Here is a 17,177-nt window from a genome sequence, read left to right as displayed (position 1 = left end):
GTAGGCTATAATTCTAATTCCCTCAAGATTCTACCTGATACTTGCAATGGCTGAACAACTCCCTGGATGACTATATTAACTCTCTTGAAGACTATTCTGATATTTGAAATGCCCACCATTAATTGGAAGTAATTTCTTTAGCTCCGAATGCTCTGGTGAGGACTCTATCCCCATATTTTGCAAGACATTTTCCAGGTCACTGAGGTCAACTTCTCCTCCTGCAGAACAAAAGAAGTAGAGAAAGATGACACTTTAAAAAATAGCATAATTTCCAGTTATTAAAGAGAAATAAAGCATAATGATACCTGCTAAAAAATAAGCAGTCAGCTACAGACACAAAATGAACAGTGTTTCTTTAACACTGGCAAAAGAGATGCTCCCATAATAATGGTTATAAAGTAATATTTCACAATTGAATAAGGTTCATATAATTTAAAAATTATTAGAATAATAAAGATGATCGGTACAAATAACTTAATATAGGGTATGGAAATTAAGCTAGAAATCAATAGCAAAAGCTACTAGGAAACTCCCCTAACTTTGGAAACTAAAGAATGCCTCTCTAAATAAATCATGTGTCAAAAAAATAAACCAAACTGGAAGTTAGAATATTTTGAATTGAGTAAAAATAATAATATTACATATTAAAACTTAAAGGATATGGTAAGGTTGTGCTGAGGGAAATTCACAGCCTTAAATGCATGTAATAGAAAAGATGAAAAGATCAATAACCCAAGGTTCTATCTTAAAAAGTTAGGAAAGAACAGCAAATTAAACCCCTCAAAAGGAGAAGAAAAGTTCTAAGGACAAAAGCAGAAACTACTGAAATGAAAAGCAAACTTTAAATAAAATCAATACAGCCAAATGTTGGGTTTTGGAAAGACCAACAAAAGTGATACATACCCGCACTAAGACTGACAAAGGAAAAAAAGAGAGAAAGCACAAAGAATAAATATTTCTAATGACAAAAAGGACATTACTAAGAATAGCCAAGAAGAGTTTAGAGAAGTAAATAAAATTGGGAGGATTTATGCTTCAGATATCAAGACAGATTAAATCTACATTAAAAGAGTAGGTATACTGGTGCAAGGACCAGCAGATAGACCAAAGAACAAAAAGAATAAAAAGTCCACACGTTTATTATCTTTGATTTATGAAAAAGCTAGCCTTACATTAAAGTAGGGAAAGGATCATCTTGTCAATAAATGGTGAATATCCATTTAGAAGAAAAAGGGACCCTTATCCCACATCATGTAGAAAAATCAATTGAGTGGATTATAGATCTAAATGTGAAAGGAAAATAATAAAGCTCCCACAAGATAAAATAGGAGACGTTTTCATGACCGCGGTGTATGGAAGGATTTCTTCAACAGGCTCCCAAACATTCTAACTATAAAAGAAAAAAGGTTGACTAATTCAACTACGTGTCAAAGAGAAACTTTTGTTCATCAGAAGATAAAATACAAGAGGAGACACCACACAGCACTGCCAATGCCCCCGCGGAGAAGCTGAGATCACCACCGAATTTGAAATATTTAAAGTGGATTCAAAATTGTTTCAGTAATGCAGACAATTAAGTGCGTTGTTGTGGGTGACGTTGCTGTTGGTAAAACATGACTCCTGATATCCTACACAACAAACACATTTCCGAGGATGTACCGACTCTTGGTGACAACTATGCAGTCACCATTATGATCGATAGGGGGCCATACACTCTTGGACTTTCTGATACTGCGGGGCAAGAGGACTATGACAGATTACAACTGCCAAGTTATTCTACAAACGTATTTCAATGTATCTACGAATACATTTCTACAAATGTATTCCAGTCTGTTATTCAGTGATCTCTGCCTCCTCATTCGAAAATGTGAAGGAAATGTGGGTGCCTGAGATAACTTACCACTGTCCCAAGACTCCTTTCTTGCTTGTCGGGACCCAAATTGATCTTAAAGATGACTCCTCTACGACTGAGAAACCAAGAACAAAGAGAAGTCTATCCCTCCGGAGACTGCCGAAATGATGTGAAAAGCTGGCCCATGACCTGAAGGTGGTCAAATATGTGGCGGGTTCTGCACTCACAGAAAGGCCTAAAGAATGTATGTGACGAGGCAATATTGGCTGGCCTGGGGCCTCCAGAACCAAAGGAGAGCTGCTGCTATGAACAACTCTCCAGAGCCCTTTCTGCACTGCTGGTGTCAGCATTGTACTAAAAGCAATGTTAAACTAAAGATGAAAAATTCAAATTCATTTCTGCAATAATGACAAGTGCCTTGCACCTACAAACATGCACTTGTGTGAGACAAGGCCCATAGGTATGATTCCCTTCCCTTTCTCAATATTAGTTAATTCAGTAATTGTGTATTGTCAGAAAGGGATTAGTACTAGGTTTTTATCTTGTTGTTTCAAAAATATTTTTTTTGTTGTTTAAAAGCAAGGCATGCTTGTGATGACTCTGTAATCGACGAATTTGGGTTGTTAAAGCTACTCCCAGGCTCCATCCACTCTCGAGTTGCAAATATTTATGTGCCCAACATGAAAGCAGCCAAATCCATAAAGCAACTATTAATAGATATGTAAAGGAAGAAATTGATAGCAATGAACTAACAGTAAAGGACTTTAACATCCCACTTATACCAAATATATAAAGCAACTATTATTCTGGAGAACAATCTGGGAAATCCAGTTTTTTTCTTTTACCTTTATTGGCGGGGAGGAGAGAGTATGTGGGCATTTGTTTTTATTTAGTCATGCTTTTTAAATTCATTAGCCACTGGACAGCTCTTAGGGGGAAGAGGATGGACTGACTCCACATTCCATTTCCTAGATCAAGTTTAGAACACTTGTCCCCCACCTGGTGCTCTTAGGAAGGAGTATAGTAAATGCCTCATTTAATAACATACTCATAGTTAAAAGTTGCCTTTTCTCTCCACCCATGAGTAGGCCCAGTACTGGATGAAATTCCTGAAAGTAGGGAGAACCTGTCTGGCCCCTCCTCTTTTCTAGGATGTACTCTATATGTGACTGTGACTTTCAGGGAAATTTGATTGCCATATGCTATTTTTTTGACGTTACTTTCTAACTTCTTTCACTGATAAATGAAGAAAAGTGTTTTGGGGGGTATTTTGAAATACATCCAATGGATTGAGTGTGTAATTAAAAAACATTTTTCCCTATCAAAAAAAAAGACGATAAAATATAAGTGAAAAGTCAAACTATACAGCAAGATATTTATAGTTTATATAACCTGCAAGGGACTTGTATCTAGAGTACATTAAAAAAAAAAACAAACAAACAGGTAAAAGATAAACGAAAAATGCAATAGGAATTTCTGGGAAAGATGGCAAGGTAGGAGGATCCTAAGCTCATTTGTCTCATGGATACCCCTCGATACACCCATGTCAGTGTAACCAACCCAGAAAATAACCTGAAGACTGTCAGAACAGACCCCCCACAGTTAATTGAAGAGAAGAGGCCACAATGAAAAGAATGGGAGGAATAATGGAGATGTGGTTAGAACCAGACCCCCAGGAAAACCAACCACAAATGTGAGGGACGCCACAAGCACGGAAAAGGGAGAGGAAGAGATCTCCTACCAGGCACCCCAGACATGGGTGACCTGCACTGTAAAGACAAACCCCCATAATATTTGGCTTTGAAAGACAGAGGGGCTTAACTTTTTTTTTTTTTAACTTTTACAATCACTGGAGCTTAACACCTAGAATTTTAAAAATCAGTTGGCTTGGCTCTGGGAGAGCTGGAGGGCAAGAGGAAACAGTCTCCATCCTTAAAGAGACAGCATAACAAACAGCCCTGCAGGGATCCAGCATAGAAGTGGCAGTTTGAAAAGTGGCTGGGATATAGAGAAAGGAGATTTATTTACTAATCTCAGAACTTCTCCTGGAAGGGCAGGGATCTTTAGGAGACTTCTCCAAGAATAAAAGACCTGGCAGGCACCATTTCTCTCCCCTACCCCCACCCTAATCCAGATACCCAGACAGCTGCAGGAACCAGCTGGAACACTTGCCATGTAGCTTGCTAACACCGCTTGACCCACCCCTGCATTCTCCTGCAGACTGCCCCCTCCAACCATCCCCACTGGGCAGGAGTCCATCCAAAGCAGCACTAGATGCCTCTCATTTTGTAAGCAGCAGGCAGCTCCAACACTGTCCAGGACCACTCCCAAGTGACTCTTGCCCTGGGAGAGGGAACATAATCACACACATCAGTTTGACTATATTCCCAGCTCTGGGATGGGTACAGACCTCTGACTGCCAGCTCTACCCACCAATGAAGATCTCACAGCGGGCAGCAGAAAGTGAGCACCCTGATGTTTGGTGCAACCACAGCTCTGGCAAATGGGGTGAGGGCAGGCATCTGGTCTGACCCAACTCAAGCCCAAGGTGGCCCCAGACTGGCCCTTTAGCATCACAGGGACCAAACCTTGTCCACAACAGGCAAAGAAGGCCATTGCAGATGACAACTGATGGCAAACATGACTCAACAATCACAGCCCTAGGGCATGCAACACCCAGAGAAGACAGCTGAAATGCTAGTTTTTGGTGAACAGGGGACATTACACAACAGGACACTACAGGGCCTCTTCTTCATAAGACCGCTTTTTTCAAGATCAGGGACATAGCTGACTTTCCCAATACATAGAAACAGACACAGGGAGTTAGACAAAATGAAGCTGCGGCCTATGTCCCAAATGAAAGAACAGGTCAAAATCACAGCAAAAGAGCTAAATGAAACAGAGATAAGCAATATACCCGATAGAGAATTTAAAGTAATGGTCATGAAGGTACTTACTGGATGTGAGGAAAGAGTAGAGGATCATAGTGAGAAATTCAACAAAGATATGAGAAAATACAAAAAAAGAACCAGAGATGAAGAACTCATTAACTAAAATTAAAAACACACTAGAGTGAATAAATAGTAGACTAGAGGAAGCAAAAGAACAGATCATTACTGAAAGAACAGTAATGGAAAGCAACTAAGCTGAAAAGGAAAGAGTAAAAGAACAATATAAAATGAGAATAGAGAACTCAGTGACACCATCACATGTAATAACATTAGCATTATAGGGATCCCAGAAGGAGAAGAGAGAGAAAAGCGGCCAGAAAAGTTTGTTAGAAGAAATAATAGCTGAAAAATTCCCTAATGTGGAGAAGGAGACAAATCAAGATTCAGAAGACTCTGAGTCCCCAACAAAATAAACCCAAGGAAGTCTACACCAAGACACATAATAATTAAAATGGCAAAAAATAGTGGTAAAGAGAGAACTTTAAAAGCAGCAAGAGAAAAAAGTTATATGCAAGGGAAACTCCTTAAGTCTATCCGCTGATTTTTCAGAAGAAACTTTGCAGTCCAGAAGGGAGTGGTATGATATATTCAAAGTGCTGAAAGAAAACAACCTGCAACCAAGAATACTCTATCCAGCAAGGCTATCATTCAGAATAGAAGGAGAGACAGAGTTTCCCAGACAAACAAAAGTAAAAGGCATTCCTCACCATTAAACCGGTCTTACAAGAAATGTTAAGAGGAATTCTTTGGAAAGGAAAGGCCATAATCAGGAGCAAGCAAATTAGGAAAGGAAAAAAATTCACAGGGGCATACAAACATAACCAAAGTGGTAGATCAATCACTTATAAAACCAGTATGGAAGTTAAAGCACAAAAGCAGTAAAATCAATTATAGCTATAGAAATCAGTCAAGGAATTCACAAAATAAAAGGAAGTAAAATATGAAATCATACATATAAAATGTGTGTGTGTGGGGGGGGAGGGGAGAAATTTAGTGCTTTTAGAATGGGTTCAAACTTAAGCAACCAGCACCTAATATAGGCTGCTTATATGCATAGGATATTATATATAAACCTGATGGCAACCACAAATAAAAAAACGTGTAATAGATATGCAAAAAACAAAAGAAAAAGATATTGACGCATATCACTAAAGGCCATCAAACCACAACGGAAGAAAGCAAGAGAAGAAAGGAACAAAGAAGAACTACAAAAGCCACCAAAAGCTACTAGAACCGATAAATGAAATCAGCCAAGTTACAGGGTACAAAATCAATATACAGAAATCTGTTGCATTTCTACACATTAATAATGAAGTAGAGAAAGAGAAATTAAGAAAACAATCCCATTTTCAATTGCACCAAAAATAATAAAATATTTAGGAGTAAATTCAGCCACAGAGGTGAAAGACCCATACATTGAAAACTATAAAATATTGATGAAAACATTGGAAGATGACATAAACAAATGGAAAGATATTCCATGCTCATGAAGTAGAAGAACAAATACTGTTAAAATGTCCATAGTATGCAAAGCAATCTACAGATTTAATGAATTCTCTATCAAAATACCAGTAACAAATATAACAAATAGTCCTAAAATTTATACGGAACCTCAGAAACCCCGAACAGCCAAAACAATCTTGACAAAGAAGAACAAAGCGGGTGGTATCACAATTCCAGATTTCAAGTCATACTACAAAGCGGTAGCAATCGAAACAATATAGTACTGGTATAAAAAGAGACATATAGACCAATAGAAAAGGGTAGAAAGCATATAAAGCATATTTAGGCATATAATCCACAATTATATGGTCAATTAATCTTTGACAAAAGATTATACAATGGGAAAAAAGACAATCTCTTCAACAAATGGTGCTGGGAAAACTGGACAGCTACATATAACAGAATGAAACTGGACCACTTTACACCCCACACCAAGGGATACTAAAATGGATTAAAGACCTAAATAGGAGACTTACTGCTATAAAAATCTAGAAAAGAGCACAGGCAGTAATTTCTCTGACATTGGCCGTAGCAACATTTTTTTCTAGATATGTCTCCTGAGGCAAGGGGAATAAAAGCAAAAATAAACTATTGGGATGCCATCAAAATAAAAACTTCTGCATAGCAAAGGAAATAATCAACAAAATTAAAAGACAACCTATTGGATGGGAGAAGATATTTGCAAATGATGTATCTGATAAAGAGTTAGTATCAAAATGTATAAAGAACTTACACCAAGTCAACATCAAAAAGCCCCAAATAAACCAATTAAAAAATGGGCAGAAGACACAAGCAGACATTTCTCCAAAGAAGACATACAGATGACCAACAGACATGTGAAAACAAGCTCAATATCACCTATCATCAGGGATACACAAATCAAAACTACAATGAGATATCACCTCACACCGGTCAGGATAGCTAAAATCAAAAACACAAGAAACAACAAGGGTTGGTGAGGATGTGGAAAAAAAGGAACTCTCGTGCACTGTTGGTGGGAATGCAAACTGGTGCAGCCACTGTGGAAGACATTATGGAGAGTCCTCAAAAAAATTAAAAATAGACTACCCTATGATCCAGTAATCACATTACTGGGTATTTATCCAAAGAATACAAAAACACTAATTCAGAAGGATATGTGCACCTCTATGTTTATTGCAGCATTATTTACAATAACCATACTATAGAAGCAGCCCAAGTGTCCATCAGCTGATGAATGGATAAAGAAGATGTAGTGTGTGTGTGTGTGTGTGTGTGTGTGTGTATATATATACACGCACATATATATATATATATACACACACACACACACACACACACATACACATACATATATATAATGGAATATATATATATATAATGGAATATATATATAATGGAATATATATATAATGGAAATTATATATATAATGGAATATATATATAATGGAAATTATATATATAATGGAATATATATATAATGGAATATATATGTAATGGAATATTATTCGGCCATAAAAAGAATGAAATCTTGCCATTTGCAACAACATGGATGGAGCTAGAGACTATAATGCTAAGTGAAATAAGTCAATCAGAGAAAGACAAATATCAAAGGATTTCACTCATATGTGGAATTTAAGAAATAAACAAACAAAGAGAAAAAAAAAGAGTGAGAGAAACTAAGGAACAGACTCTGAAGTACAGAGAACACACCGATGGTTACCAGGAGGCAGATGGGTGGGTGGGTTGGGGGATGAGTGAAGTAGGTAATGGGGACTGAAGAGTACACTTAGCTGATGAGCACTGAGTAATGTATAGAGCTGTTGAATAATGTATAGCTGTCACTAGAATGTATACCTGAAACTAATATAACACCTTATGATACATATACTTGAATTTAAAAAACAAAAATTTTTTTAAAAATTCAGTATGTAGAACACAGACATCCAAGCAAATAGGCAACAGACATGAAAGGAGCTTTATAGGGGCGCCTGGGTGGCGCAGTCGGTTAAGCGTCCGACTTCAGCCAGGTCACGATCTCGCGCTCCGTGAGTTTGAGCCCCGCGTCGGGCTCTGGGCTGATGGCTCAGAGCCTGGAGCCTGTTTCCAATTCTGTGTCTCCCTCTCTCTCTGCCCCTCCCCCGTTCATGCTCTGTCTCTCTCTGTCCCCAGAATAAATAAACGTCGAAAAAAATATTAAAAAAAAAAAAAAAAAAAAAGAAAGGAGCTTTATAGCAGAGGTATCCAAATAACCAGTAAACATGAATGCTCAACATCATTAATCATTAGGGAAATCCAAAAATAACAGTGGGATACCACAGCATGCTCACCAGAATGGCTACAATGGAGAAGAGAGATAATACCAAGTATTAGCAAGGATGTAAAGCAATTGTTGATGTGTCAAATGGTACAACTGCTTTAGAAAATGGATTGACAATATCTACTCAAGTACACACAATCCCATCTTACAACAAAGAAATTTCATTTCTAGGTGGATGGCCTAGAATTGTGCACATATGTTCACCAAAAGGCATATACAAGAATATTCATAGCAATATGTTCTTCATAACTGCTCCACACTAGAAATGTCCTGTGATGGTAGACTGGATACATATCTTGTGGTATACTGACCCAGTGGAATATCGCACGGCAATTCAGGTACAACGAGCTAGTCAGAAATCATTTTACCTACTACCGCACATTCTCTAAAGATCTCCTTGACTATAATTTGACTGTACAATATGCAGCAATGAAAACTAACAAACTGCCGCTACATGCAACAATGTGGACAAATCTCAGAGAATAAGATGTAATACAATGTTACATGAAAGAAGTCAGACATCATGGAACACAGATCAGATGACTGCATTTATACAAATTTCAAAAGCGGGTGAAACTAATCTGTGGTCCTAGAATACAGGCTGCAGTTACCTCCAGAGAGTCCAGAGGACATGACTGTGAAGTGGTAGAGTGGCTCTTCTGTATTATTGATAATGTATTCCTTCATCCAGGTGATAGATAAATACGTATGTTCACTTGGTAATAATTCTTAAGCTGGACACATTACACAATGTAGTAATTACGTGTTTCATACTTCAGTAAAATCTCTATCACAGGAAAAAATATAATTTAGTGTAGACTTGGGATCTCATATTTATAGTAATTTCTCACTGACCTGTAATAACTTGTACTGAATCTATCAATGTTTTTAGATCAGTCTTCCCTTTAGCTAAAAAATAAGACATAATGGAGATACAAAGCAGGTTCTTTAAAAAATTATAAAATAAGAAACCAGAAATAAGCTACATTTCATTATTCCACATCACCATTTGGGCTCACTTGAATTGCTTAATTCTTAGTTTTATGACATTGATTCTATTTTACTTTTTTAAATTTTTTTAATGTTTTAATTTATTTTTCTTTGAGACAGAGAGAGACAGAGTAGGAGCAGGGGAGGGGCAAAGAGAGAGGGAGACACAGAATCCAAAGCAGGCTCCAGGTTCTGAGCTGTCAGCACAGAGCCTGACGCAGGGCTCGAACTCACAGACTGTGAGATCACGACCTGAGCTGAAGTCGGACGCTTAACCGACTGAGCCACCCAGGTGCCCCAAGACATTGATTCTATTTTAGTAAGCTGGCCTTTGACCCTTGAACCATAAAGTCTGGCCCATGGAAAAATATGCTTTTACTCAGCTCTTTTAGTCCTTATAAACAGGATAGAAAATACCATCCATGCAAGTTAATTCTCTAAAGGCCCTCAATTCTGGTAATGCTATGACTCTTAAGTATGAGTCTCTAGTGAAGAAAAGTCTATTTTCATCTCTGGTTCATTGCTAATATACTCTGATTCTCCCTGTTGCTCAGAATTGCTGCAAATGATTACAATGTACTAGAAGTAAGTATTAGTGGCCTGACCAAAGGCAGTTTTTGTTTTCCTTAGGAATCATTCACTTTTTCGCTCATTTACTCTATCATCTCTCACTCAACATTTATAGGGTGCTTACTTATAGGCCAGACACTCTGCTACGTACTAGATACAGAATAACCTTTTCTATTCTAAGGTCACATTAAAGTGACAAGACAGGCAAATAAACATACATTTACACAATGTGGCAATTATAATGAAAAATGTATGCAGTTATTGTGGAAACACAGAGAAGAGACATCTAATGGAGCCTGGGTATTTAAAGAACTTACTAGAAAAAGTGCCCTCAACTCTAATAAGCAATGGTGAGGAGTAGGTCAAACAAAGGGGAAGGGGAAACCCTCTGAATAGCGGGGAAAGTATAAACAAAACAAAGATGCGACAAAAAGCATGATATATGTATGCTTGGAATAAAAGTTCAATGTTAGTGAGGGTAAAATACTAGATTGAACAGATAAGGCCAACCCAGATAATGAAAGAGCTTGTTTGCCATAAAAAGGACTTGAGACAATCCCAAGTACCTAACTGAAAGCCATTAAAGGATTTTAAATTGGTGCAGAATGTCATCAGATTTGCATCTTATATGGATCACTCTAACATCTAATATTTTGTGGAAGCCGTTGTAGTAGCTGAAGTCAGGAATGAAAGGACCTAAAATAGGGCAGTGGTAGCAGGGAGTGAGAGAAGCTGATGCATTTACCTATGGGATTTTTTCCAATGGTTTATTATGAAAATTTGTAAACATATAGCAAAGTTGAAGGAACTGTGCAATAAACACCCATATGCCCACCATCTGATTCTACTATTTAACATTTTACTATACTTGGCTTGTCACATATCCATCCATCTACCCATCTGAGTGCAGTAATTTTTAAATTTAGGTTTATATAAAGGTAAAACTTACAAAATTAGGTGACAGATAATCCAGATAGTGGTTGACAGGAATTGGGGGAATCAAAAATGAATTCCATATATCTAGCTTAGGTGAATAGATGGATAGGGAGAGCACAAATGAGATTGAGAATACAGGACTAGGAGACTGGACAGGAAAATACTGAATTCAGTTCTAAATTCTAAATTCAGTTCAGTTGGGAAAAAGAAGCATCCCATGGAATATCCAAGTAGAAATGTCTAGCAGGCATTTGGATACACCAGTCTGAAGCTGTATAGAAACACAGATTTACAGTCATAAGCATGTAGATGATAGGTTGAACAAAAGACAGTGATGAGATTACCCAGGTAGAGTATGCAAAATGAAAATCAAAAAATGAGAAGATCCAGGTTAGGAGGAAAAAAACACAGAAGCCAAAGGAGAATAATTTCAAGAAGGTGAGGATTATCACCAATACAAAAGACCGTAGAAAGCTCCAATGAAAAGTGAATAATGTCTAATGCAACTAGCAAATGGCAGGTTACTGGTGCCCGGAGAGAACTTTCAGTGGTATTATGGGGCTGTGTCCGAAGAGAGGAATGATGGGGAATGTGGGAAGGGTACACAGTGGGCTTGCATTTATTTCCTTTCCCATCGTTTAACTGTGCTTCCTCAACATTCCCAGATGTGAAAGATGGTCTTGGAATCAGTCTAGTCAAGTGCTTTGTGTTCTATATACATTCAGAAAATGGAAGACAGGATTAGTTCTTGTTCTAGAACTACATTTTTCCCTACATTTTACATCACAAAATTAATCTGGTTTCAGAATAACGCTTACATAGACCCTCGAGACCAAATTTTCCTGAAAGACTTTTTATATCTAAAATGAGTCACCATAAAGTGGAAGTTTTCTTTTCATCTCTCCAGAATCTTCTTTGGCGAGTTCAAAGCCCATGTTCCCTAGTATCTCGTCCAGGTCTCTGACAGCTACTGTCTCTCCTCAGGGAAAGAGAAAAAAATATGAAAATTCCTACTAATGCTGAAATGTTCCATATATTTTACCCATTCATTATAGACTTGGCAGAAATATGCAAGATCCATGGAACATGTTTCAGTTTACGGCAGGGCTTCAATACGGTTAGAATTAAGCTCACTTCTCTTAAACCTTTTTGGAAAAATAACCATATACACCATAAACTTCTAAAGGAACAGAATTAGTTTCCAGTGTATAATTTTTATGATAGAAACAGGCAGGGGGCGCCTGGGTGGCTCCGTCAGTTAAGTGTCCGACTTCAGCTCAGGTCATGATCTCACAGTTCCTGGGTTCAAGACCCACATCTAGTTCTGTGCTGACGGCTCAGAGCCTGGAGCCTGCTTCAGATTCTGTCTGTCTGTCTGTATGTCTCTCTCTCTCTCTCTCTCTCTCTCTCTCTCTCTCTCTCTGCCTCTCCCCCACTCATGCTCTGTCTCTGTCTCTCAAAAGAAAATAAATGTTAAACATTTTTAAGAAAAATAAATGGGCAGTTCCAGTGAAACGAGAACATCACCATGGTTGGAGTAAGAACACAAGGGTTGAATATTGTTCTCTACTATTTATTATCTACTGGAACTTAGGTAAATAACCTAACTTTGAGTCCTAGTTTTCTGTTGTATGAAACAAAGATGAGACTATCTTGCAGAGCTTCTGTGAAGATAAAATAACACTTATGAAAAGATCTAGAATTCTGTCAGGTATGTAGCAGACGTTTGATACGTTTTGTTTTAAATTTTTTTTTACATTTATTTATTTTTTAGAGACAGAGCGAGACAGAGCGAGACAGAGCAAAGCGGGGGAGGGGCAGAGAGCGAAGGAGACACAGAATCTGAAGCAGGCAAGCATTCAGCACAGAGCCCAACGTGGGGCTCGAACCCACGAACAGGGAGATCATGACCTGAGCTGAAGTCGGTCACCTAACCAACTGAGCCACCCAGGCGCCCCGCGTGATACATTTTAATAACTACATCTAAGCCAAAGTAGCATTGGCTTCCTTTTTTTTTTTTTTTTTTTTTTAGCTCTAACTAGATTCATTGCCTGTGCTAACCAAAATCACAGAATAATTACATTCTTATTCTGCATTTCACAATTAACCTGCAGTAATAAATTCTGTCTCTTGTCTTGGAAAATTTGTTAAAATTCATATCAATAAGATCAATATAAAAGCCCCAAAGAAAACAACCTGCCAAGATAAAATAATTTCAATTATATTGAATCCATATGTTGGAGAGTATCAGGATTCTTTATCACACGATTAGGAAGTAAGACAATAAGTGATCCATTGCGAGTGGTTTGTTGATTCATCATCAATCTCACCTTGGAAAGGTAAGATTTCACAATGATACAGCTTCCTGTTAGCTAAAGACAAGGCAAAATTCAAATCACAGAGAAAGAGAAGTAGAATTCATAAAACTGCTTAAGTTTCATAAAGAAGCACTTTTCTCATTTGGCTTATACATCTGGAATACCTATCTCCATAATAATATAAAAGTTAGGTCAAAATCTTTTCCCCTTGAAGCAGCTGTGAGTGACATCCTGCCATGTTGAAACATGTGGAACAGGTATGACATTGTAAATTGTACTCATGTATTTTTCTTCTTCATATTCCTTTTCTTCCATAAAATTTTTCCTATTCAGCCATAGAATTTATATAACTCAGAGGAAAGAGGGTTTTTTTTTAATTTTCAAAAGCTACTTTTTATAAAGCAAACCTGAAAATCTAACATTTCGTTTTACTGTGAACCAGAGGGTTGAAAGGGAAAAAAAAAAATGACACAAGGAAGCTCCCTTTCCCCCTTCTTCCCATATCCTATTTGGTAAGAAGAGGAGGGGAAAAGTCTGTTAACTACCTGAAGGGAGTGGGTGAGGGGAGGAGAAACAGGTGATGGCGGAGAAACAGTTTCACATCTGAAAGTGGTATCACACTGTATGTTAACTAACTGGAATTTAAACAAAAACTTAAAAAATAGAGTTAACCTAGCTTCTTCCGGTTTAATATAAAAAGTTCCTTTTTGGGGGCGCCTGGGTGGCGCAGTCGGTTAAGCGTCCGACTTCAGCCAGGTCACGATCTCGCGGTCCGTGAGTTCGAGCCCCGCGTCGGGCTCTGGGCTGGTGGCTCGGAGCCTGGAGCCTGTTTCCGATTCTGTGTCTCCCTCTCTCTCTGCCCCTCCCCCGTTCATGCTCTGTCTCTCTCTGTCCCAAAAATAAATAAAAAACGTTGAAAAAAAAAAAAAAAATTAAAAAAAAAAAAAAAGTTCCTTTTTGGTTGACCTAGTTTATTTTGGGAAATTCTCAGTTTTTCAAATCTTTCCGCACGTCCGCTCTGAGAGGCCTCCTCGTAGTATCAGGGAAAGCTTGGGGGTCCTGCTGCCCGTAAAGGAGGGCGGCCAGACCTTGGGTTGCCCTCTGGATTCTCGATAGCTTCTTCAACAAAATCCACATTTCATGAGCCCTGACAGCCCATTTCATGAGTCCTGACATCTCCTGCTGAAGTTGATGGCCTGAGAAACTTGTGGTCTGTGTCGTTGTGGTCTGTGTCGTTGTTGTTTTGTTTTTTAGCAAAGTCAAGGTTCTTTGGTCCTTCCTTCACTAACTTGGTTGGCTAAGCCCTAGCATTCACTGGTGATGAGGTCCTCTGTGTCTCAGTCAAGTATTCTATTAGTCCCGAGACCATACTGCCTACTCCATAGCCTCTGGAGGGATCACCTCTCCCTTTGACTTGGTGTCCCATGGCAGACCCACTGACCTCCATCTCTGAGAAACCTTCTACATTGCTTACTGGGAGTACGTGGGAAAACTGGATATCCTTCATACCACACAAAGCCAAAGGGGGCAAAGCGGCGGCCTGTTTCCAGCCCTCCCTCTGCCTAAGAACACCATACCACAATATCTATTCTGGTGAAAATGGCATCTTGTCTGGACACCCAATGAGGTGGTGACATCCCAGAGTTCCAAATAGGAAGCACGACAAAAGGTCTCCTTGGTTTTTTCTATACCCTCACTCCCATCCCATCAACACATCTAGAGTTTTTCTTCTATCTTACCTCCTATCAAGGTTTGATTAGAAAGAGGGGTTGAGGGTAGAGATGACGGGGATGTGCAGCAGGCAGCAAGAACACTTAAACCTTTTTTTGAGAGAGAGAGAGAGAGAGAGATCTTTATCTCTATTTCTCCCCCCAGTTGCACTTTCTTAAACCATAGATTCATAAATACAGAGAACAAACTGTTGGTTGCCAGAGGAAAGGGGAGTTGGGGGGGGGGATGCATGAAATAGGTAAACAGAGTCACAAAGATGAAAAGTACAGCATAGGGAATATAGTCAGTAATATAATAACGTTGTATGATGACAGATGGTAACGACATTTACCATGGTGAGCAGTTAAATAGATAATTATTGAACCGCTACATTGCACACCTGAAACTAGTATAACGTTGTATGTCAACTACACTTCAATAATTTAAAAAATATTGCTAAGAATACTGTTGCAAAAATATGTTTTAAAAGCATTACTATCTCAGGTGCGCCTGGGTGGCTCAGTTGGTTAAGTGTCTGACTTCAGCTAAGGTCATGATCTCATGGTTCATGGGTTCAAGCCCTGCATCGGGCTCTGTGCTAACAGCTCAGAGCTTGGAGCCTGCTTCTGATTCTGTGTCTCCCCATCTCTCTGCCCCTCCCCCCCTCGCAAATCAATAAAACATTTAAAGAAGTTTAAAGCATTGCTCTCTCAGTTTTATATCAACTTCTTACCTGTAACGGTTTCAGCTTTATTCATTAGTTTATTAGGTTCAACTGTTCCATCAGCTGTAAAATGAGGTACAAATTACAGAGATCATAATGAGATTCAAACACATGAAATTCTTTTTTTTTTTTTTAAATTTTTTTTTTTTTCCAACGTTTATTTATTTTTGGGACAGAGAGAGACAGAGCATGAACGGGGGAGGGGCAGAGAGAGAGGGAGACACAGAATCGGAAACAGGCTCCAGGCTCTGAGCCATCAGCCCAGAGCCCGACGCGGGGCTCGAACTCCCGGACCGCGAGATCGTGACCTGGCTGAAGTCGGACGCTTAACCGACTGCGCCACCCAGGCGCCCCTCAAACACATGAAATTCTTAACTGTGAAACAGAGCATAAGAAATCAACAATTTCCCATGATTTTTACTACAACTGTACTTCTCTCCCCCCGCTCCGCCCGTGCCTTCATATTCTTTTCTGTGCTCCACCCCACCAGGTACATAACCCTACACACCAGTATTGCCATTCAAAATGCTTTTATTACCTGCCCTGGTCTATAAAGTCCACGTTAGGACTACCTCACCTCTATTCCCACTTCTCTGCAAACTAGGGGGTCTGGGACATGAGCAGTCATCTCATGTAAAAATAATTCCATTTTTACAGACTGATTCATTTAGTCCTGTTTCCTTCACATCCAGTTCCCTGTCGATGTCAGTTAGGCCCTTCCACTTTCATGCTCCCCTTGCCTGTGGAACCCTGTCTGGTCCTAGCTGTGGTTCCCATTGCTCGCTCATCGCCCTCCTTGGTCAACCTTGTGACCGTCTCAGGTATGATCATATCACCAAAAGGGGGGAGGCAAGATAAGGGCTTTTTATCACATTTTGATTTTTTTTAACATTTATTCATTTTTGAGAGACAGAGAGACAGCGCGTGAGAGGGGGAGGGGCAGAGAGAGAGGGAGACACAGAATCCAAAGTAGGCTCCAGGCTCTGAGCTGTCAGCACAGAGCCCGAAGCGGGGATCAAACTCACCGACCGCCAGGTCAGGAACTGAGCTGAAGTCGGACACTAAACCGGCTGAGCCACGCAGGTGCTCCTCACATTTTGTAATCATATAAAAATAGTAGATAAATTGCTTAATGGTTAGGTTGTTCCACAACTTTCAACATTTTGATATTTTTTCATCAGATTTGCAAGTTAAAGGATTTGTCAGTGTTTCTTTAAATGACAGTAATGCACGTTACCCTATGCATAAAATGTTCTTAGATTTATAAAGTTGAAACTCCTGCCTTTTAATATTGTAAAAAACAAACAAACTTGTATCTTGTAAA

At 38.9% G+C, this 17,177-nt stretch overlaps 1 protein-coding gene across 1 annotated transcript in view; it reads right to left on the bottom strand.

Moving 5' to 3' along the window:
- Positions 1–66: 66 nt before the first annotated feature.
- LOC147571122 (uncharacterized) overlaps positions 67–17,177 on the bottom strand; it is a 28,442-nt gene continuing 11,331 nt past the window's right edge. The window contains exons 6-8 of the mRNA XM_086696612.1: positions 15,863–15,916; positions 11,976–12,080; positions 67–218 (exon numbers count right to left, since the gene is read on the bottom strand). Coding sequence (XP_086552738.1) covers positions 76–218; positions 11,976–12,080; positions 15,863–15,916 — 302 coding nt within the window. The 3' untranslated portion in view covers positions 67–75. The remainder of the gene's footprint in view (positions 219–11,975; positions 12,081–15,862; positions 15,917–17,177) is intronic.

Source organism: Puma concolor, unplaced genomic scaffold (genome assembly GCF_028749965.1).
Source record: "Puma concolor isolate L17-30 unplaced genomic scaffold, mPumCon1.1.hap2 unalloc_scaffold_57, whole genome shotgun sequence".
Taxonomy (NCBI): domain Eukaryota; kingdom Metazoa; phylum Chordata; class Mammalia; order Carnivora; family Felidae; genus Puma; species Puma concolor.
Note: the sequence above shows the minus strand (reverse complement) of the source record. Positions and strands in the feature narration are given on the sequence as shown.